Genomic DNA, 23,686 nt, shown 5'->3' with positions numbered 1-23,686 from the left:
AAAAGAGAAAGTAGGAGGAGAGTGGAGGAGGAAGAGTGGGGTAGCGGGGGATTGGATGCTGATTGATTTTAAGGAATTGGCTCACACTGTAGGAGCTATCAAGTAGGAAATCCTTAGGGCAGCAACCAATCAGGTTGGAAACTCAGGCAGGATTCTGTGTTACATTATTAAAGAAGAATTTTTCTTTTTGGGGAAACTGTAGTATTAACTCTTAAGGCCTTCAGCTGATTGGATAAGCCCACTGACATTATGTGGGTTTAAGTGTGTGTATGTACACCGTTAAGGAAAAAATTATTCTGACACTCATTAAAATAGTAAGAAAGACTTTGTTCAAGACCATTGTGACAGATGCCAAAATTGTTGCAATAGAGTAAAGAGACCAGCTCAATTTCAATGCAAGAACAACCAGGGCTTTACAGCCAGGGATGCAGGTTGAGGAGATTGGTTGATCTGAAAATTAATATGAGATATCAAGGGTAGGGGGAGATTCTTGCTAAACTGATAGAACAGAATTCTTGCTAAGGGCTAGGCAAGGTGTTTAGATATCAAGGATGGGGGATAAGGAACTTGATCAGATATCAAGCATTGGGGGGATTCTCTCTGACAGCAGGATTCTTGACAATACTGGGTAAGCAAGCATATCAAGGATGAGCCCAACACTGAGACCTAGGAGAGAAGGAGTTCAGAGGAGCCTGACTATAGTTTGGCTGAGAGACGTCGTACTCATACTCATCAGTACCCAGACACAACAAACTATATCAATGATTATATATATATTTATTATACATGTGATATTAGGTATACAAGTGATTATAGACATATAAAATGTCCTCTTCATCCTGTTGGTTTTTCCCCCCAAGCATAAATTGCCCCACAAAGGGAATTTTGTTGATGACACTAGTTTATTTCTCTCTTATAAAACCAAATGCAACCAAAGGAAGTGAACACAGTCTCCGGATTTTATTATCTTCACATAATATAACAAAATATAAAGCTTAGAACTGGATCACTTGGCCCTTTTTCTTCTTATCTCCTTCCAGTTCAAAATATTTACATCTCTTAACTGCCAGCATTCTCTTAGATCCGCAGTTGGGCTCAACACATTTAAGTCTCAGCACCATCTTTGTAGTTTTAGCATTTTTCCAGAAAATTGGCTTAGTCTGCCCACCACAGCCACTCTGCTTCTTGTCATAACACCACTTGCCCTGGGCATAAAGAGAATCTTTGCCTTTCTTGGACTGTGTCACTTTGTGGGGTTGGTGCTTGCCACAGTTCTTGCAGAAAATCCAGAGGGTTTTAGGACATGTTCACCTTGTTTGCAAGAGTGCTATCGGCATGGAAAGCCTCCTGTTGGTTTTAATCTTTATTTAGTCATGTTGTTTTGGTGGCCTTTGTCTCACCCTGTTTTATGCTTACATCTGTATCTACTGACTCTCACTATCCTTCTTTCCATATTCACTGACATTTGCTCTATGATCAACCTCTTGAATATATACCCTGTCATACAAAAGAAACTTCTGTGTAGGAAACTAGTAAAAGAAAAAGTTCCCCAGATAGCTCCTGCCTATACACACCAAACTACAGCATCAATAATATTAACAGTCATGGGGCATAATCCCTATATGTCAGAAATAATCCTTTAAAGACAAAAAGTTAATCAGAAATTTATTAGATATAAAGACCCATATCCTTTTGATATTTTTGGAAGGTTCCAGCATGAACTGGATGAGGAATGCTGTTTAGGTGCTAACTCTGCAACCAAATACACAAAGTTCTAAGGGCCATCCTGATTTATGATAAACTGTCTCACAAACAAGTTTAAAACAAAACAAAACAATGACCACTGAATTTTCAAAAAGTATCCTGATAATTATATTCAGCTTTTGTAGTGAAAAATATCAGGAAGAAAAATAGGCTTGTTTTGTAAAATATGATGAAACTCTTCAGAAACTAATGTCAACATTGTTTTTTTCTACTCTATTCTGGTTTTTTTGAGTCATATCTTCCATATTAATCATCAACCATTATATATTAACATAGACCTCAGCAAGAATTTCTCAGGTAGAGAGACAAATTTCAATTCAACACAAATATTTTTTATACTAAAAAAAAAAAACCTTAAAAATACATATAGTGGAGCACCTGGGTGGAGCAATTGGTTAAGCATCCAATCTTGGTTTTGCTCAGGTCATGATTTCAAGGTTGTAAGATCACGCCCCAAGTCAGGTTCCCCCACTCAGCACGGAGTCTGCTTGGGATTCTCTTTTCCTCTCTCTCCCCCTCTACCCTTCCTGCTCCTGCTCTCTCTCTCTCCCAAATTAATAAATATTTTAAAAATACAGCTTTCTTAACACAATATTTTCATTTTTAAAAGGTTATTTAAAATCATATTATATATAAAATCACCTTTCACATATTGTATATTATGATTTCATAAATATATCCTTATTAACAGTAAGATTTGCTCTAAAATACACACTTTAAAATGAGCTTTATAAACAAATAATTAACATCATAAACTGACTCTTAAATTGGAGGTCAAGAGATGAGACTTAATTGGGAAGAAAAAAATACTAAAGTAGATAAAATCTGAAGTAGACTATAAAAAATAATCTGATGATCCTAGTTTATAATATTATCAAATAGCTAGCTAATTATACCTGAAACTTTTGGTTTCCTCTCCATTTAATTGTTTTCCAAATTCTCAGGCCAGTAAGATAATTAACTCCCCTCCCCCAACCCCACTGTAAAGATTTGTTTTCAGTTCTAAAGCATTAATGTCTTAAACAAGGGAAAATAGTCTCCTCATTGTTTCTACAGGATTCACACATACAAAATCTCACTGGTATGTGATTAAACAATATGCTCTTGGCTTTATTTCTACTTTCTTGCCCTTGGCTCTTTTCTACTTGCACTTTTCTGTTTCTTTTTTTCTATTTTTACGGTGGGAAGGGGTTCAGAACAAGTCTCCCCTGTCAAAATGTGCTACTGTAGCATGTGGATCACTTTCAGCTGAAGTCATTCAAGGCTGAAAAGATTCAGGAAGAGCTTTTACCTCCCCCTTAACCTCCTAAAGGAATTTAGATGGAGGTCCTATTCCAGGAAGAGAACTAACAGAGATAACTATAAAAAATATGGGCTAGGTGGTAATAAACCGATGGGGTGGGGAGCTTGGCAGGAACTGGAGAGCAAATTTCTTTCTGCGTCCCCCTGTATCTGTAAAGCATGACAAACATGTTTTCCTTGTTCATCTTCCTGTGAATTATGTTCCTGCCCTTTGAAAACTCATAGTCCTACCCCTCTTCTCCTTAGCTCAGGATGGCATATAAGTCTGACTGCCTGTGGGTCTCATATTCTTATGGGGCTCCCATATACATATGATTAAATTTGTTTTTCCCCCTGTAATCTGTTTTATGTCAATTTCATTAATAGACCAGCCAAAAGAACCTTGAAGGGTAGAATAAAAATTTTTCCTCCCCTACAGGTGCCAAGACCACAGTATTTTCCTGCTCTGCCCAAGCAGAATGAGAGTGGGTGTCTTATAACAATCTATCATTATCAATTTTCCTCTAAATGAATGCAGGGAAGATTTTAAAACATTCTTGTGATCTGGAGATTTAATATACTAACACTCAAATAAAAAGCCTAATGTGATCAACTGCTGGTGCCCTACAAAAAAGAATCATGTGAAATGCAGGAGACCAAGGATAAATCTTCAATTTCTTAATCTTAATTAAACCCAGATATAAATTTCTTTCATTTTAAATGTATTCCAGTTCAAAGTTAATCTTAAAAATTAAACCAATTCTTTAAATGTTGGGTACTTTTTAAAATTTTTATTTTTGGATATTTTCATACTTTCATATTTAAATCTTACCCACTTTTAACTAAAATGAACTATTCTACCTTGTCCTAAACACAAAGGACTGTTTTACCTAGGATTCAAACAGTCTGACTTCTTGACGCTATTTATTATGATAGTATTTTTAAACTTTGCAACAGGTTTCTAGATATATATACTTCTTTGATAAGGTTTGGGTTCTAGAAAAATATTTGAGTAGCAGTATAAAAGTTTTTCAAAGATAATGATGCCAAATGGGTCCTGATGTATTACGGTAATGCTAGCTGCTATCAACAAATAATTCCAAAATTTTCACTGACTTAAGACAACGTAACTTTTCTTTTTTAATCATGGAACTGTCTCAAATGACAGATTCCCTCCAAGTGATAATTCACAAACCCAATCTCCTCATACCTGTGGTACTGCCACTGAAAAAAAATCTTAATATTTTCTCTTACGAGCAAAAGAGAAAAGAGATGGCAAAGCCCATCTTCTTCTTAACCATCTTGGCCAGGAAGTGACACATTTTACTTGCACTCCCAAATCGCTGGCAGAAAGCTAAGCTACTTGAACTTTGTTTGCTGTCCAGAAAAATAACAACACAAATTAAACTACTGACTCTGAAAGGGATTATCTCATATTAATGGTTTTACCTGACAGATATTTCGTGGAAGGATATAGGCAAAAAGAGGCTTTTATGAACTACGCTGACCCCACAAAGGCAAAGGAAAAGACCCCAGCAGGGAGAAGGAGCTGCCCAGTGACAACCATATGCTAAATAAGAGCAACAAGTATTGGTAAAAACAACAACAAAACAAAAACCAAAGCAAAAAGATGATCGACAGAATATCAATAATTGAACTGACATTACACATCTCATAAGAAACACTACATATTAAAGACAGTGGAATAATTTCTTCACGGAAAACAACTGCTACAGAATTTCACAGTGTTGAAATAAAATATTATTCAGAAATTATGGTATAACAAAAATTTTCAGAAAAACAAATATTACTAAAGTTTGTACTTTACAATTAATAAAGACTATAGCATAAGAAGTAAATTGAACACATGAAGGAGAGAAAGAAAGCAGTAAAAGGTAATAAGATGTGTAAGTATGTGAGTACATCACTAAAAATATAACTAAAAACAACATTTTGGAGAATTTAAGAACTAAAACTAAATACTGAATAGTATGGGCACATGAAGCCAAGAGTAAAAATATGGTAAAATCATAAAATGTCTGTCCTTTAGAGGAGGAAGAGGAAGGGAAGTATGACAGAGAAACTGAGGCTTAGCTTTATTTGTAACTTTCTCCCCCAAATTAAAAAGATCTGAAGCAAATACGTCATAATGAAACTGATGGGATTCAGAACACAATCTCCCAAATTCTGGCACCTTGGCATACTATGTATTTTAAGCTAAAGGAATTTGAGAAATGGCAGGTGCAGAAAGAATTCTCTGACCTCCTCTTTTCCACTGAAGCAAGTGATAAGACCTTCTCGTGAGAAATTATTACCTTATACCCTGAAAAAAGGGAGCTTCCTTATTTCCAAAGACGGATGACAAAAAGAATCCAAATGACTAGGTCTTGCTAAAATGCACCCAGTTTACTACCTTTAGCTCCCACTTTTGTCCTATCATATTTTTCTATGACTTTTTACTCTTCATCAAAACTAGTATTAAAATGCTCAGGTTTGGGAAGCCAGTTAAGTGTCCACCTTCACCTCAGGTCATAATCTCAGGGTTCTGGGATCAAGTCCTGTATCGGGGTCCTTGCTCGGCGGGAAGCCTGCTTCTCCCTCTGCCTTCCATTCCCCCTCCCTGTACTCTCTCTGACAAATAAATAAAATCTTTTTTAAAAAATTAAAAAATAAAAATGCTCAGGTTTAACTTTCTTAGGGTTTTTTTCTTCTTTATGGAGGTTCCCATGTCATGTAAATTTATATTAAATAAATTAGTATGGTTATCTCCTGTTAATTTGTCTTTGGCACTTCAATTTACAAAGCCCCAGCCAAAGAACCTAGGAGAATATTAGAAAAAAACAATTTTTCTTCTGCTAAGAAACCAGACATTATATCTTAATGCTTGTCTGTTATATTAATTTTTTGTATGTTCTATTTAATTACCAAAAATTGCAGTAAATTGTGATAGAGTCTCAAAATTGGTGGAGAAGAAAATTTCCAAAATTTATATGGAAATTATGTTTTCAAAAAAAAACAATTACCAAATTCTAACAGAAATTGTAACTAGGTTAAAAACTAAGCATTCTTTCAAATAGAAAACCTTAAAAAATAACAACGGATGAGTGAACTATTTCTTGTATTGCAGGATATTGGACATCCTTTGCATAACTGTAATCACAAAAAACAAAGGAATCAAATCAAAAGATTTTTCCACAAAACTCTAGCTACTGGTTATTGAATAATTACTATACACTGGCACTTTGCTTCACTTAATCCTTACATAGCACCTGTTCAATACTACAATTAACTCTAATTTAGAGATTTTTAGAAATAAGCACAAAGAAATTACACAGTTACCCTAATCTAAACTACTAATAAAGAATAAAAGACATCATTTGATGTGCCTTCTTAGTCCACAAAGATATCAAAAATTACATGTCCTTTTTTCCAAACTATCTGTTTAAGTGATTTGAGGTTAAAGACACCTAAAAAAGTGGTGTAATTTCCTACTACATTTCCTCTGCATTTTGGAAACCTGAAGGATGAGAAATTAAGAGTAAGAGGTGCTGAAGATCAGCACTATAAAGGCAATAATAAAACAGTGTCTCTCTAAGTTCTCTCTTAAGTATTCCCTGATTTGCCTGTTAAAGATATGTATAGGTGGGCTCCAACTAAATCATTAAGAATAAAAATTAATAGAGCAGAATCCTGTTAATCTGAGTAATAAACAAATATCCCCAGTATTCTCATTATAAAGAAATTTAGAAAACATTGTCTAAAATGATGTTTTCTAATATTGTGGAAACAAAATACTCACCTGGATTCTTGTTAAAAATACAACAGGTTGAAGCACATAAAATGCTGGGTTTGTAGGCTAAAAATAGCTAAATACTGCCAATTTCATAAAGTTCACATATTCCTTTGACCCAGTAGTACTACTGTATCAGACTCTGCAGGAAAGGAACATTATTAACATGGAATCTAAGGGATTTTCACAATAAAGCAAATTTGAGGAAAAAATATACCATAAAGAGGAAATTAAGAACTCAAGATCCTTAAATTCTCCAAGTTACAACAGTTCCTGTCCTGCTAGAGCCGAGAGGTTTGGCAAACTACGGTCTCCAGCTCAAATCAAATCAGTAGCCTGATTTTGTAAATAAACTTCTACTGAAACATAGCAATGGTCATTCAATTGCACATCGCTTGTGGCTGCTTTCTCATTGTACTGGCAGAGTTAAATAGTTTCAGCAGAGATCCTAAAATATTTGTTATCTATCCATTTTCAAAAATTATCCATCAACTCTCCCTAAAGTAATCACAAAATAACAAAGAGTTACATGATAAGCCAACAAACGACATAAAGTGAAGTCATTAAAATAACCCAAAAGTAGGCATTAAAAAAAAAAAAAAAACACGAAAACATGGAACAGACAGGAAACAAATAGCAAGATGATACACTGTAAATACAAAAATCTCAAAAATCAAACTAAATGTAAAGAGTTTCAAAAACAAAACGAAGGCACTGGTTATTAGATTAGATAAAAGAAGTAAGATCCAACTACATGTTTTCTACAAGAAACCCATTTAAAACAGATTAAAAGTAAAGGGGAAAAAATATAAAGGAAAAAGTAAATAGGGAAAAAAAGTTAAAGGATAGGGGAAAATATATTATTCTGGCAATAATAAAAAGAAAGGTGGAAAAACTATATTAATATCATACAAGGTAAATTTCATAATGACATTATCAGAGAAAAGGCATTTTTATAGTGTTAAAGGAAAAATTATGTGATGAGGACTCAATCCAAAATGTTTAGCATGTCAAAACTCCTAGGAAAAAATAGAACTGCAAGGGAAACTAGTCAAAGCCATAAGCACAGTCAGCTATTTCAACACTTGCCTCTCATTGACTGGCAGACAGGTAGAAAGAAAATCCATAGCAATACAGAAGACTTGAAAGACACAATCAAAACACTTGATCTAAATGACATTTATTTAAAAAAAAAAAAAAACCAAGAACAAAACTCCACCAACAGAAGAATGCACATTATTTTCAAGTAGATAAGGAACATCTACCAAGACAGCATATACTGGGCTATAAAACAAATCTCAAAAAAGTATTTAAATTACATGAAATATTCTCTGTCCATATTAGAACAAGATTAGAAATGAATAAAAGAAATACATGTGGAAAACCACAAATATTTTAAGACTAAATAAGATAATTCTAAATGACCCATGAAAAAAAGAAGAAATCAAAAGAAAAATTGAAAGTACTTTTAACATACTGAAAATGAAAACAGGACATTTGAAAATGTGAGAAGGGATGCCTGGGTGCCTCAGTAGGCTAAGTATCTCACTCGATTTCAGCTCAGGTCATATCTCAGGGTTGTGAGATTGAGCACATGTTGGGGTCCGTGCTGGGCGTGGATCCTGCTTAAGATTCTCTCTCTTTTCTCTCTCCCTCTGCCCCTGCCCCCCCCCCATTTTCTCTCTCTTAAAAAGATAAGTGAGACATGCACCTAGAGTGCATGAAGAAATATACCACCAAATGCCTAGGTTTAAAAATAAAAGTTTCAAAATCAGTGGCCTAAGTTTCTGGTTTTAAGATACTGGAATAAGTGAGAATAGAAAGCCAATGAAACTAAAGAAATAAAATAATCAAGGTAAGAGTATAAGATGCCAATTTTTTCTAAATTTACCTATAGACTATGCAATCCCAATAAATAGTAACTGGGCTTTTTTTTTTTTTTTTAATGGAAACTGACAAACTGAGTATAAAATGTGTAAGAAAACGCACATTCTCTAGACTAGCCAAACAATTTTCAAGAATAAAATTGAAGTTTTTAAGTTCATGATTTTAAGACTTACTATAAAGCTACACTAATCAAGAGAGTATGGTATTGGTGTACAGATAGAAAACTAGATCATAGCAGTGGTTCTCATCCAACAGTGGTTTACTACCCCCATTCTCCCAGGGAACATCTAGCAGTATCTGGAGACATTTCTGGTTATCAAACTGAAGCACATACTACAGGCACTCATGGGGTGGGAATGAAGGAGGCCGCTAAAGATCCTGCAGCACATAAGATAGCCCTCCATAATAGAGAATTATGCAACTCCAACTGTCCAATATTGCCAAGGTTGAAAAATACCAGGTCAATAGAACAAAATTAAGAGTCCAGAAATCTGTACTCACATGGTCAAATGATTTTCTCCCGAGATGGTAGGGTAAGATAAGATACTTTTTTTTTCACCAGTCTTATATAAAACCCAGTGCTCATTACATCACGTGTCCCCCTTACTGTCTTATCACCCAGTTACCCCATTCCCCCACCTCCCTTTCCTCCAACAACCCTCTATAGTTTCCTATAGTTAAGAGTCTCTTATGGTTTGTCTCCCTCTCTGGTTTCATTTTATTTTTTCCTCTTTTACCCTAAGATCCTCTCTTTTGTTTCTTAATTCCACATGTGAGGTCATATAATTGTCTTTCTCCGATTAACTTATTTCACTCAGCATAATACCGTCTAGTTACACTCACGTCACTGCAAATGACAAGATTTCATTTTTTGATGGCTGCGTAATATTGTACTATTCCATTTATATGTGTGTATATATATGTTTTTTTATACACACACACACACACACACACACACACACACGCACCACGCCCCATCTCTTTATCCATTCATCTGTCAATGGACTCTCGGCTCTTCCCATTGTTTGGCTATTGTGGACGTTGCTATTATGTACATTGGGGTGCAGGTGCCCCTTCGGATCACTACATTTGTAACTTTGGGGTAAATACCCAGTAGTGCAATTGCTGAGTCATAGGGTAGCCCTATTTGCAACTTTTTGAGGAACCTCCATACTGTTTTCCAGAGTGGCTACATCAGTCTGCATTCCAACCAACAGTGTAAGACAGTTCCCTTTTCTCCATATTCTCACCAACATCTGTTATTTCCTGACTTGCTAATTTTAGCCATTCTACCTGATGTGAGGTGTATCTCATTGTGGTTTTGATTCTTATTTCCCTGATGCTGAGTGACGTTCAGCATTTTTTTCATGTGTCTGTTGGCATCTGGATGTCTTCTTTGCAGAAATGTTTGTGCACGTCTTCTGCCCATTTCTTTTTTTTTTTTTAAGATTTTATTTATTTATTTGAAAGAGAGAGAATGAGAGAGAGAGAGAGAGAGCATGAGAAGTGGAAGGGTCAGAGGGAGAAGCAGACTCCCCGCCGAGCAGGGAGCCCGATGCAGGACTCAATCCCGGGACTCCAGGATCATGACCTGAGCTGAAGGCAGTCGCCCAACTAACTGAGCCACCCAGGCGTCCCTTTTCTGCCCATTTCTTGATTGGATTATTTGTTCTTTGGGTGTTAAGTTTGATAAGTTCTTTGTATATTTTGGATACTAGCTCTTTATCTGTAATGTCATTTGCAAATATCTTCTCCCATTCTGTCAGTTGCCTCTTGGTTTTGTCAGTTGTTTCCTTTGCTGTGCAAAAGCTTTTTATTTTGATGAAGTCCCAATAGTTCATTTTTGCCTTTGTTTCCCCTGCCTATGGAGACATGTCTACCAAGAAGTTGCTGCAGCCAAGGTCAAAGAAGTTGCTGCCTATGTTCTCCTCAAGGATTTTGATGGATTCCTGTCTCGCATTTGGGTCTTTCAACCATTTTGAGTCTATTTTTGTGTGTGGTGTACGAAAATGGTCCAGTTTCATTCTTGTGCATGTGGCTGTCCAATTGTCCTAACACTATTTGTTGAAGAGACTGTCTTTTTTCCAATGGATATTCTTACTTGCTCTGTTGAAGATTAGTTGGCTACAGAGTTGTGGGTCCATTTCTGGGTTCTCTATTCTGTCCCATTGATCTAGGTGTCCATTTTTGTGTCAGTACCATACTGTCTTGATGATTACAGCTTTGAAACAGAGCTTGAAGTCAGGCACTGGGATGCTCCCAGCTTTGGTTTTCTTTTCTAACATTCCTTTGGCTATTTGGGGTCTTTACTTGTTCTATACAAATTTTAGGATTATTTGTTCCAGCTCTGTGATAAAAACGGAGGTATTTTGATAAGGATTGCATTGAAAGTGTAGATTGCTCTAGGTAGCATAGACATTTTCACAATATTTGTTCTTCCGATCCATGAGCATGGAACATTTTTCCATTTCTTTGTGTCTTTCTCAGTTTCTTTCATGAGTGTTCCATAGTTTTCTGAGTACAGATCCTTTGCCTCTTTGGTTAGGTTTATTCCTAGATATCTTATGGTTCTGGGTGCAACTGTAAATGCGATCAACTCAATTTCTCTTTCTTCTGTCTCATTGTTAGTGCATAGAAACGCAACTGATTTCTGTGCATTGATTTTATATCTTGCCATTCTCCTGAATTCCTGTATGAGTTCTAGCAATTTTTGAAGGAGAAGATACTTTTATTTTTTAAAAAAATGGTGCTGAAATCATTATGGATATTCATACTGGAAGTTGTTGGAAGGGGGGGAAACTTCAACTATCTCATTACAACCCCAAGCAAATTAAAAAATGAATCACATACATAACCTAAGAAAATACATAAAACTTCTTACTGAAAATATAGGAGAAAATCATGGTGACTTATAGTTAGGTAAAGATTTGATACAACATCAAAAGTATGATCCATAAGAAAAAATGATGTTTGAATTCATCAAAATTAAAGTTTTATTCATCTAAGGATACCATCAAGAAAGTGAAAAGGGAACCAGAAAATGAGAAAATATTCATAATGCATATTATGGCAAAGGACTCAGAATTTATAAGGACTAGAATTTATAAAAACCACCTAAAATTATGAAGATAGATAATAAAATAAAATGAAAGATTAAAACATATATATACTTCACAAAAGAAAACACAAATAGTAAGTAAGCACATGAAAAGATGCTTATTATCAACTGTTATTCAGAAAATGCAGTGAGATGAGATGCCATTTCCCATTCAAAAGAAAACAAAAGGCTAAAATGAAAAACATTGCCAATACCAAGTGCTGATAGGCTTCAGATCAAAGAAAACTCTCATACATTACAATGAGAATATAACATGTCAAGAAACTCTGGAAAACAGTTTGGAAGTTGTTTATAAAGTTAAACACTTACCATATGATCCTGCAATTCCATACCTAAATATTTTCAAATAATAAAAAAAAAAAAAAACGTATGTTCCCACACAGATTTTCATGTAAATATTCACAGCAACCCCAAATGTTAATCAATCTAAATGTCCAGGAATAAGTGAATGGATAAACAAAATGTTGTATATCCATATAACAGAATACCAGTCAGCAATCAAAATGTATAGATTACTAATACAGGTAACCTCATGATCTCAAAAAACATGCTGAACCAAAGCAGATAGATAGATATAAAAAAAATCCATAGTTTACTTCATCTTTATGAAATTATAAAAGCTAGTTCATCGATAGTGAGAAAATGCAGATCTCTGATTGCCTAGGTCTACAGCTATAATGGAAGGGATGACTGTAAAAGGACAAGAGAGAATTTCTTGGGTTGATAGAAATGTTTTACATCTTGATTGTGACAGTGGATACATGGATGTATATATTTCTCAATAACAAGCCTATTTTACTATACTTAGAGCAAATACCAAAAAACTGACAGGCTTTGGGGATATAGTAAAATACAGAATAAGCACATTACCTAACTCTCATAGAATTCACATTCTGTACTCAATTGAAATGAGTACTTACAGTTCTAAGGGAAGACACTAGAAGATAATATGTTAAAAACATGTGTTGATCATTTGTAGACATTTTTGACAAGGCATTGCAGGAAAAAGACAAATTTAGCTTTCTTTCTGTAAAAAAAGCTTAAGGACAAAGTAATAATACAGATAGTTTATTTGTTATGCTTGGGTAACTTTCCACATTATATCTGTTAATAGCACTAAAAGATTATAAATAGTATGTCGTACATATCCTTCACAGAAATTTGGATTTTACAAGTGCTGGTGGAGAAGAACTCAGAAATAAAATTCATGAATGTTACAATTCAAAAGTATGAATAATATTTAAAATTATATCTGTATCTATGCACATATACAACCCTCCACCCACACGTACAAACTCCCACTTGCATACATGCAAATGCTTTCTCATCTAATAAAGATTAACTTTCTTTATTACTTCCTCTTTCCTGAGGACTCTGGTCTATCAGTTTTTTTCTTTCTTGTATTTTTAGGCTTTCTAAGATTGGCTCTCATCCATAAGTGTTAAAATGAGCTCAACTTCCAGGCCAAAATATCTGAGGGAAAAATTTCCCCTTCATAGCTCCCTCCACCTACAGTGCTCTCTTATGTTCATCATCTAAGCTTCCCAAAGACTTGTCTTCTGTTTCTATTGTTTCATCTCCTTTTTTTTTTCTCATCTGATTATCCACTTTTGTTTGTCCACCATTCCACCAAAACTATTTTTTACTGGCTTTCTTGTTGTACTATCTAGCAATCATCTGTAAATCCATACCTTACTTGTTTTGCATTATTTGAAAATGTTACCTACTCAACTTTTTTTATAAAATACTCTCTTCTCATGATCTAGGTATACTAGGCACTTGGGTTTCCTCCTTTTCTTCTTGCCAGTTTATGGTTTCCTTCATAAGCTCTCTTAGCCTATCCATTCTATATTGAGGTCCCTCAGGACCCTAGGTGGAATTATTTTCTCATTCTATATAGTCTCTGGTATCATCCACAGACATACTTTCACTGACCTTCTACATACTTATGACTTCCAAATTCATCCACTAAAAGAGTTCTCATAGTTCCAAACTCTGTATTCAACTCTCTTATGAACTGTGATCTTGAATATTCCACAGGCACTACAAGCTCAACATATCTAAAACACGAAATTTTCAACCCTAACCATGCTGCAGGTCTTAAGTTTCCTATTTCAGTGAATTGCCAAAACCAAAGATCTGGTCACCAACCACAAAAACATATTCATGTATATAAATACATATTTATGTATATACAATGTTTGTGCTTGTGTATGTGTAATTATATCCTTTATCAGTCAACATTTACTTCCTCTCTTTTCTTCCCACAAATTCTCTGGTTTCTGTTCCCTTAATACGACTCAAAACCATTAAAACCTCTCTTTCCCACACACCCACCTTATTTTGAGCCACCACCATTCTCACTAGGATAACTGTAATAGCTGTTTAACTGATTTATATGCTTCTAATACTGTCTCCCATCAAGTATTTTTTTAAACTTTACTAGAGTAATACTTCTAAAATGCAGATCTGAACAAATGTCACTTCTCTAGTTAATGTCTTTTAACAGCTCCCAATTTCCTATCAGACAACATGGCAGACAAGGTCCTTTATTATTGTTTCTGTGGCATAAAATAATCTTTCATTTTGTAGTCTCAAATAGCCTCAGCCCCCCCTTGCCAAACATTTACATTATACTCTTTCATTTAACAGACTGTGAATATGCTATTCCATCTACCGCTCTCATGTGGAATTCTCAGTTCTGACATCACTTAGACCCCATGAACCCTGAACTATCTCATCATTAGTCCAATAAAGTGGTCCCTCACACAATATGAAAGAATTATATACCCCTTTAATATAACATTTATTTCATCATAACTTACCACAGTTTTACAATAATCTCATTGATTTTTACCTGCTTAATATTAATAGAAGGACTGTGTCCTGCTCATGTTATATCCATATAATCCAGGAGAATATCAGTCATATAAAAGGCCCACATTAAATAAGGAAGAGAGGGAAGGACAAAAGCTTGGTCTAACATTCAAATGCTAAACAAGGCCCCAAAGTAAATGTGTAAAAATTTAAAGTTGACTTTTCAAAATCAAACACAGATAATATATGAACTACAAGTAAGTAACCTTTCTTCTATAGCCTGGAAATTAGGAAACATGAATCCTAACCCTGGTTTTGGGAGTACCTTGACCAAGAAATCTTGTGATCAATAATAACAAATATGATAATAATTCAGTCAGTATCAGCTGAACACCTAGAATGTGCCAGGTTCTATTCTAAGCACTATGTAAATCTGATGTCATACAATACTCCTGACAATCCTATGAGGTAAGAATTACTTGTGTATACACTCTAAAGATAAGAAAAATGAGGCACAGAGAGGCTAAGGACATTACATAGTAAACCGTTAAGGGACAAAGGCAGGGAGTCAGATTTCAGAACACCTGATTGCAATTACTCTGAATGTTTACTTGATTTTCCCTTAAATTTTTAATTTGAAAAAGAGAGAGAGAGGCAGAGAGAAAGGTATGAATGCATGTTCCTGCACACACACATACACATGAATGCTAAACTAAATTATTTCTAAGGAACCATCCAGCTATTATTTTTGTTAAATTAAATTTACTAACTTCAAATTTCAAATATGATTAGAGAATACAAGTGTGGGATCACCAATTTTACACTTTACATGATTTTACCTATAATCATATCCCCTTTTAGTGCCTGGTTTTTAAATAGTATTTCACCATACGGAACTGCTTCTGCTCCTCGATGCGTCCTGAGGTAGTGCTGGACTGCTCTCCACCCAGTGTTTCCAACTGATGAACACAGAATAACCTTCTACTTACTTAGGTTATTTTAAATTTCTTTCACCCAGTTTCGTAGTTTTCAATGGACAAGTCTCTCACCTCCTTGGTTAAATTTACCACTAAGAATATTATTCTTTAAGATCCTATTGTATACTTAACTGCTTTCTTAATTTCATTTTTGGATATTCATTGAGGGTGTATAGAAACATGACTGATTTTGTGTGTTAATCTTTTAAGCTGCCACTGTGCTGAATTCATTTATTAGCTCTGCTATTGGCTATTTTTGACAAGGCAATATAAGAAAGAGACAAATTCAGCAATGAATTCACAAGAAAAGACAATTCACAAGAACTGAATTACAGTTAACAGGAAAAGTTCAGAAATTTGAGGACTTGCAGGAATAACCACCTTCCCAACCTCAACTTCTAAAAGAAATAGCTGAGAAGGGCTTTGAGCAACAAAGACCAACTAAATTCAACCTTACAGCAAGTATTAAACCAAGTATGTGTTAGTCACATCCACTGTTCAAGATTTAATCGATTAGTGTCTCCAAGCACAGACCCAACAAAGCTGTGACTGTCCTATATATACTTTCATTTGGAACAAATGGTTTGGAGAAAAGAGACCACTGGAATTTCTTCAACCCAGGTTTGCTAAATGAAGTTATTTTTAATCAGAAAAAAAGAGAAAGACAAACAGGGAAGACACAAAACACATATAAGCATATTAAATGTAGGCAGTAGGTCTCTAAAATAACTGTGGGTTTGCCTCTGATGAATGGAGCCGATTGTAATCAAATAGATAAGGAGCCAAAAGAACCATTACCCTGAACTCTCACTATTTGCTATCTAAAATGACCCATGCCTCCCAATTCTCTGTAGTCAAGAAGCAGGCTGAGAAATGGTATAATCACCAATACTCAGGGATAGCCAACAAAGATACTGAAAACTTAAAATCTGTAAGATCATAAAGAATAATGGACTAGAAGAAAACCTGTGCCTAAACCCTAAACAGAGAATCATGGTCATTCAAAGATCAATCCTATTCCCATAACAGAGATCTTATTTAATCTGACCACTGAGATTTCAGAATTGCTATATACTAATGATAGCTATACATTTCTGATTCTTTATCCTTCTTGAGAGTGACTATAGTAAACACCTTTATCTTGCCACTGTATACCAAATACAGAGACTGGGGTACATCATTCCCTACCTACCATCTAAAGATTCTGGACTTTTGAGATTGAGGCCATAGCTGGTCAGATTGAGTAAATCTGCCTGTAAGATGGAGACTGGGAATATTTGGCAATCATAAGAGCCAACTGTGGTATAACTAATGCTGCTTACCAAGTATTTCCTGCTCTCTCCCTTTCAGATTCGTAGTAGGATCTCACTACTTAGCCCCATTATGATGAGGTGGAGCACTATGGATATAAATTGAGAGTGGAAGTATAATTTCCAGTCCAGAATATTGAATTAATAGTAGGAAATTTGACTGGGCTCCTTTTCACTCTGCAATGATAACAGGTAATGAACCACATAGGACCTACACTACCAGGCCAAATCCTACGGGGAGGACGACATGGGACAAAGCCCCAAGATAATCCTCGGCATATATGTAGCATGGGTAAGATATAAATCTTTGCTGTGAGAAGTCAGAGCATTTAGGGTTTAACCGGCCTGCCTTGGCTAATACATGCTTTCTGCTGTTTCACAGTTCTGTGACCTTAATTTATTTCGGTGATTTTTCTGTCCATTTACAAAGCCATATACTTCATACTTCTGACAACCTGGTATTTCGCCACCCATAAGAATATAATTGTTATTTTAAATTTATAAAATTCCGTGTATTTCCTTTCAAGCCATTTATTAAAATGATACTGAAAAAATTTAAGAGAATTGACCCCAGTTTCAGTGATGGGGTGGCATATTAAGTCTCTATTTAAATTTATCCCTAATTTTGTTTTCCAAATTCTTAGTATATTTTCCTATCATGATATAAAAAAGTTCTAGTAAATAAAGCTGGTTTTATTCTCACCTACCATATTTTATGTTATTTACAAGTGTTGCTGGGAATTTCTCGAATATATTACTCATACTATGACACCTCCATAAATGATCTTCCAACTGATTGTTCAGTGTAAATCGGCTAATCATGTCTTTAATGTCTTCTAAGACATTAAATCAAGAAAAGAAACAAAAAATTCCACGAAAAAATTCAAATAGAGACCAATCCCTACATGCAGCAAAAGGTACTCAAACATGAATAAGTGGCTTTAAAAATTCAAGTATTAATTATAAATCTTATAATCCTAAAAACCATTTCACATGCCATAATACATTCAGTGATCTCTTTGTCCTTGTCATTTGTTGAATAATATCATAACTCAGAAATTAACATAAGAATTATCATTAATTTGTGGGAGAGTCACATATTTTAGGGCTTTAGCTCTATTTTTAGTCTTTCATGAAATTCCCAAACTTTAACATTAAGTTTACATAACCATATTTTTTTTCTCCAAAATACACCAAGGAAAGTAAATGGCACGAAACTGAATAAACAGTTATACAGCTCTCAGGGGAGGAGAGTCAGAAAAAAGGTATAAATATATAATGGATGTGCAATTTTATTACCTGAGTATTCAACAACTCTTCACACTTGTGTGCTTGCTTCTCAATTGCAGAAATGTACTGTTTTTCAATAGCTTCTACTTGTTGCTTAACTGAAGACTGCAGTAGTGCCTAAAAACAAGCAAAAAAGTCATTTGGATCACAGACAACACTTGGAGTCTACTGTTGGCATGAACATTTTTTTTTTGACAGTTGTACGTATCTGAAATATGATACTCTTCTGCATTACAAACTATACATTTGTGAATATTGAACACATTCATATATAACATACTTCAGGCTTTTGGTTTTAGGTTTCCTATTTTGCCAACGCTCTAGTTTTTTGGCTCAGATGTTACTTCCACACACCTTCTCCTTAGAAAAGGCCAAGTCATAGAAGATGATAAAGAGGGTGAGTAGTTCTGTTAAATATAAATTCAGTTTAGTGAAGACCACACAGGATGACGAGTGTATGAAAGCCGCTGAAGAAAAAAAAGAAGAAGAAGAAGAAGAAGAAAGAAAGGGAAAAAAAAAAAAAACAGACATATTTCACTGGCTGACAAAACTCCACATCCTCTCGGCACACTGTAATATCCCATGGGCCAAGCATGATCTTCAAGACCACAAGGCAAGTAAAAGCAGATGGAAACTCTGAGCAATTTCATACATAAAAGAACTGCCCCCCAGGAAGTTCACACCCCTAATATAAAAGGTAGAAGTCAAAGTTATGGAAGTCAGAATCTCAAGGCAGTATTCATAAAAAGTAATAAAACTTGGGAGACTGGACAAACTTAAGTGGGTAATGTAAATGCTGGAACCTGAGTCAGTAAAGTATGAAGACGTTAACACTGTTCTAAGGGAAGCCAAATCAGCATTTGAAGACGTTCCACCCACTCACTTCCTTATTGGAAATGCTTAGAACATTATTATCTTTTTTTTCTTTCCTTTTTATTAAAGCATTATATGTTATACTTAATGTGTTCCCAATATTACATTACATGCTATTTATAAATCCTAAATCATTCTAAAATATGTACTCAACCATATACATAAGAATTCTTTAGCAAATATACTACTTTTGAAGGTCTATCTGGATAATAAACTACTCATAATCAAAATAGTAAGTTGAAACAGACACACGTCTTATAGAAAACAGACCTTTGGCACATTCACCAAGAAAAGAAAAATAAGCCAAATCTCTTAAATAATCTCTGTTTTGAAAATAGATTTACTTGGTTGGAAACAACATGCATTAAGGAGCTAAATAAATATGCACACATTTTTAAAAACTGAGACAAAAATATTTTTTTAAAGCTCCAGATAAGTCTCAAATTTTCAGATAATTAACCTTCTGCAAATGTTAAACTGTCTGATGATTCTACCACTCCTATAATTCAATAATTGTCACTCTAAAGTTGCATAATTACTAGCAAATTAGTAAGGAAAAATAAAGTTCTGACTGAGGTTTAACTAATATTTAGAGAAGCACTTAAGAGAGGTGCTTCAGCCCTTCAATGTATACATTAGATATCCTCTTAAAGATTCCATGATCATAAATTTATGTAAGGCCCCAAAATTTAACCTCTTAAACTTTAACTAGATAATGTAAAATTATTATTTACCGTCGGCAAAATACAATATTCTATTTGTTGGACTTCAGAAAATTTAAAGAACATTATAGTTATGATAATTCTCTTGGGTCTATTCATGACGTCTCCTATAGACAGAAAAATGCCATTCTCTCTTTGGGTCTTGGATACAACAGAATTGTTTTGCTTAATGGGAAGAACTATTTTCACTTTGCTATTTGCCATGGTTTCAAATAATCCCGCAGTTTAAATACCCAATTTTAGTGGAATTATATAGATTTTTAGTAGATTATATCCTTTGGAGAAACAGGTAAGTTAATGAACTAAAACCTTTTCTCACCATAATTAAGGAACACAATGGAGGGGCGCCTGGATGCTCAGCTGTTAAGCCTGCAGCTCTTGGTTTCTGCTCAGGTCATGATCTGAGAGTGGTGAGATTAAGCCCCTGCATTGAGCCCGGTGCTCAGCCCTGAGACTGCCTGAGATTCTCTCCCTTTCCCTCTCCCTCCCCCTCTATTCCTCTGTCCCTCTCCCCACTTGCACATGTGCCCGTGCTCTCTCTCAAAAATAAATAAATAAAATCTAAAAAAAAAAAAAAAAAAAGGAAGCACAATGGAACAGCATTTTTTTCTAGTGATTGATTTGTACACCACATACTCATTCTCTCCCTATGAAGGAGGCAAGCATGATAGGACAATGTAAGAGTTTAAAAAAAAAAAAAAAAAGTAAGAGTCAAAGCTATGGTTATGGAGTGTGGTGAAAAGCTATGCAGAAGTGACCAGCCTTTTATATAGTTTAAACCTCTCATCTTAGCACCATTCAGTTACTTAAATCCACCCATCTACAAAAGATATATGAAGGGAAGGTACCAGGAATACAAAGATTAAAAGAAAAAAAAAAAAAAGTCTATCCTCACTGAGTTCAGTCTGCTGTGGAAAAGAAACATTATCTAGGTAACCACATACCATAGCTATATGTGAGGTATGTATCAAAGAAAAGATGCCTGAAGCCTCCCTATAAGGCTCACTGTTCTATGTAAAGACTATTAAATAGATAAGAATAGTTGCAGTTAAGAGTGGAGGCAAGAAGGTAGCAAAATAAGCAGGTGCCAAATATTTTTAAAATTGTGTATGCATAACAAGACTGTTTAAAAATTGGGTTAATACTACTGAACATTGTATTATTAGTGTCAACAGTCCAAATAAAAGAGGTAATTTCCAAACATTTTTCTTACAACTATAACATTAATCATTATGGACACACTACAAGCACAAATTGATACTAGCCATCTGCTTTTACAGCATGATCTATCATTATATAACTGGATACTTATTTTCCAATATAATATACCATAATAACTGCCTTTACATTTCTTGTGTATCTTAAGTATAGAAATGAGCATTAATCTTAAAATTTCCCTGCAATTTTATTTTCATCTGTAATTGTGTCTATAAACATCAAAGATAAAAGGAACAACGCTATAAAGAAAAATGTGAAAGTATTTCCTTTATAAACTATTTTAAACTATTCTCAACAAATATAAAAAGCATTAAGACCCTCATTGTATGCAGAGGCAGAAAAACAAAGATATACACAAACATCCTATAATGATAAAATGCTACTAAAGGTAGGGAAAGTATTATTAATTTTCAACATATTTATGTTTTAGCCTCAGTTCTATCAGAGATGGACGGTGTCATCCCAGGGGATTTAACTCACTGAGCTTAAGGAAAACCAATAACCATACTTAAGAAGAATTTGAAATATGCAAATAAGACTGCAGGTTCCTTTAATACAGGAACTTACTCATCTTTACTTAAGTATGTAAATACTTAACTTACTCATCTTTAGACATCACAGCTTTGTACAGAGTTCCTTATACATAGTAGACAATGCAAGAGCTATCTGATGAATGATGATTCTTGTACTAAGATTAATATTTTTAAAAATCACTAAATTCTACCTCTGAATCTAATACTACACCATATTGTAACTAACTAGAATTTAAATAAAATCTTGAAAGAAAAAATATAATAGTGTGAATGGTAACAGTATTCACTGGAAAGTGCACTAAGCTTCAAATCATAACTACCAAGTTCATCTACCAAATTTGTTGATAAGTATATTTAATCATACCAGGGGTTTTAGTTTTTTTAATTATCATTTTAGACTAGAAATGTCCATCCTTTCTACCTCATAGAAGAAATTTTGAATAAATAAAACGAGGTGTGTGAAGGCTGCAAAATCCTTGGAAGAAAAGTATACTACAAATTCTACAATTATTAGACCCATATAAAACAAACAGACGACGTCAAAACCACCCCACCCAACCATTACCTGTAAGCTGTAGATACATATTTTTAATGGAATTAAATATATGCTGGAATTTAAAAAACTATAGCCAAAGTAGACCACTACAATCTAAACTACAGTCCATTGTCTCAGCATATCCACAGTTTTTCTTCTCCCTTGAAATAGCCCAATTCTTATAGATTTGATCTAGCCTCATCAAATTAAATAGCTTGTCCAGGTTTGCAAAGCAGATGTGTCTAAAGAACCAGATGGTGTCCAAAACATTAATGTCATGTTGGTATTTAGTATATAACCTCAAAACATGTTGTAGCTAATTTTAGTCAATAGTAATTAGATGACTTTTAAAAGCCACCCTCAAATTTTCTGTATCAATCCTCTGAGTCATAACTTAACGAATGGAGAAAGGTATAAAGCTATGGAGCAAGCTGGAAGCAAAACATAGAATCAACAGCCCTCTGAAATTTAAGCCAGTCTTTGTTTAATTCACTCATGTGCCTACTCAGTACATCTACAATAGTACCTAACACACTGAAGACATTAAACAAATATGTGTTGAATGAACTGCAGAAATGTCACGATTTTGGCATGTCCAAGCCTGATTATTTGCCTCTTCATAGAGAAACTATTAAAACTTTGATGTCAATGATGTCTGTAATTATATTCTTAGTTCAGCTTTTGAACTACAGTAGTATAGATTAATTATTGTAAAGCATCATTTGAAATCAAGCACAATTTCACCTTTCTTGAAAAAAATATTTACAGTTTGCTTTTCAAAAATTTCTTTCAGATCTTTTCCAATTTCAACCAGAAATAAAATAAGCAAAATAAAATGTATCTGGGAAATGAGTAAGTTAAAACTCTGAGGGGATAATTTCATGTTTTTTTTTTCCTAGTGAAGCGCTCTTTTTAAGTAAAATATTACTTTAAATTTTGCAAGGCTATTAAACTATTAGCACATCTTATAATATAACCTCAACTTTTCTAACATATTGGAAGTGAGTCTGTTATTCAAAAGGAGAGCCCCCTGACTGAGATACACATGGAAAAATGATGAATCTCAGTCATTTCACCACCTAATTCATCCATTTTTTTTCCCCATGAACTCTACATCCCTGTTTTACAGATAAAGAAACAGACACTGGGGTTAAGAAACTGGCCCCAACACACATGAAAAGACTCAGTGGAACAAAGACCTGAATTCAGATCCACCCACTTTGCTCCTGGTTTGTCTTATCTGTTTCAACCCAATAAAGCAGTTTTCTCTTCATGAACTAAGCACATATTCTATTTGTAAAGTCATTTAATTATTTGTTCATTCATCATTTATTCAACTAGTATTTAATGAATGCACATTTCATTCTAGACACTGCTCTAGGAGCGGGGGATACAGAGTGAACAAAACAGACATGAGCCTGACTCTCCTGAACTACATTACTGCTGAGGGGATGCAGAGAGTGGGGAGGACAAGGAGGTTTGAAATGTAGACAGCAAACCACTTCTGATGGGGTTACTGGCTATAAGAAAAAAAAAAAAAAAAAAAAAAAAAAAACAAAAAAAAGAAAAAA

The 23,686-nt window shown here is 34.5% G+C and overlaps 1 protein-coding gene across 6 annotated transcripts in view; it reads right to left on the bottom strand.

Moving 5' to 3' along the window:
- The window catches only part of LOC111159953 (coiled-coil domain containing 91), a 267,794-nt gene that overhangs the window by 118,984 nt on the left and 125,124 nt on the right, over positions 1–23,686 (bottom strand). For 5 of the 6 annotated variants that reach the window (XM_022522669.1, XM_022522672.1, XM_022522670.1 and 2 more), the window contains one exon: positions 18,244–18,351. The exons of the other annotated variant lie outside the window; for it this stretch is intronic. In XM_022522669.1, coding sequence (XP_022378377.1) covers positions 18,244–18,351 — 108 coding nt within the window. The remainder of the gene's footprint in view (positions 1–18,243; positions 18,352–23,686) is intronic. 6 annotated transcript variants of the gene reach the window in all.

Source organism: Enhydra lutris, unplaced genomic scaffold (assembly GCF_002288905.1).
Source record: "Enhydra lutris kenyoni isolate GAN:26980312 unplaced genomic scaffold, ASM228890v2 scaffoldscaffold72, whole genome shotgun sequence".
NCBI classification, from domain to species: Eukaryota; Metazoa; Chordata; class Mammalia; order Carnivora; family Mustelidae; genus Enhydra; species Enhydra lutris.
Note: the sequence above shows the minus strand (reverse complement) of the source record. Positions and strands in the feature narration are given on the sequence as shown.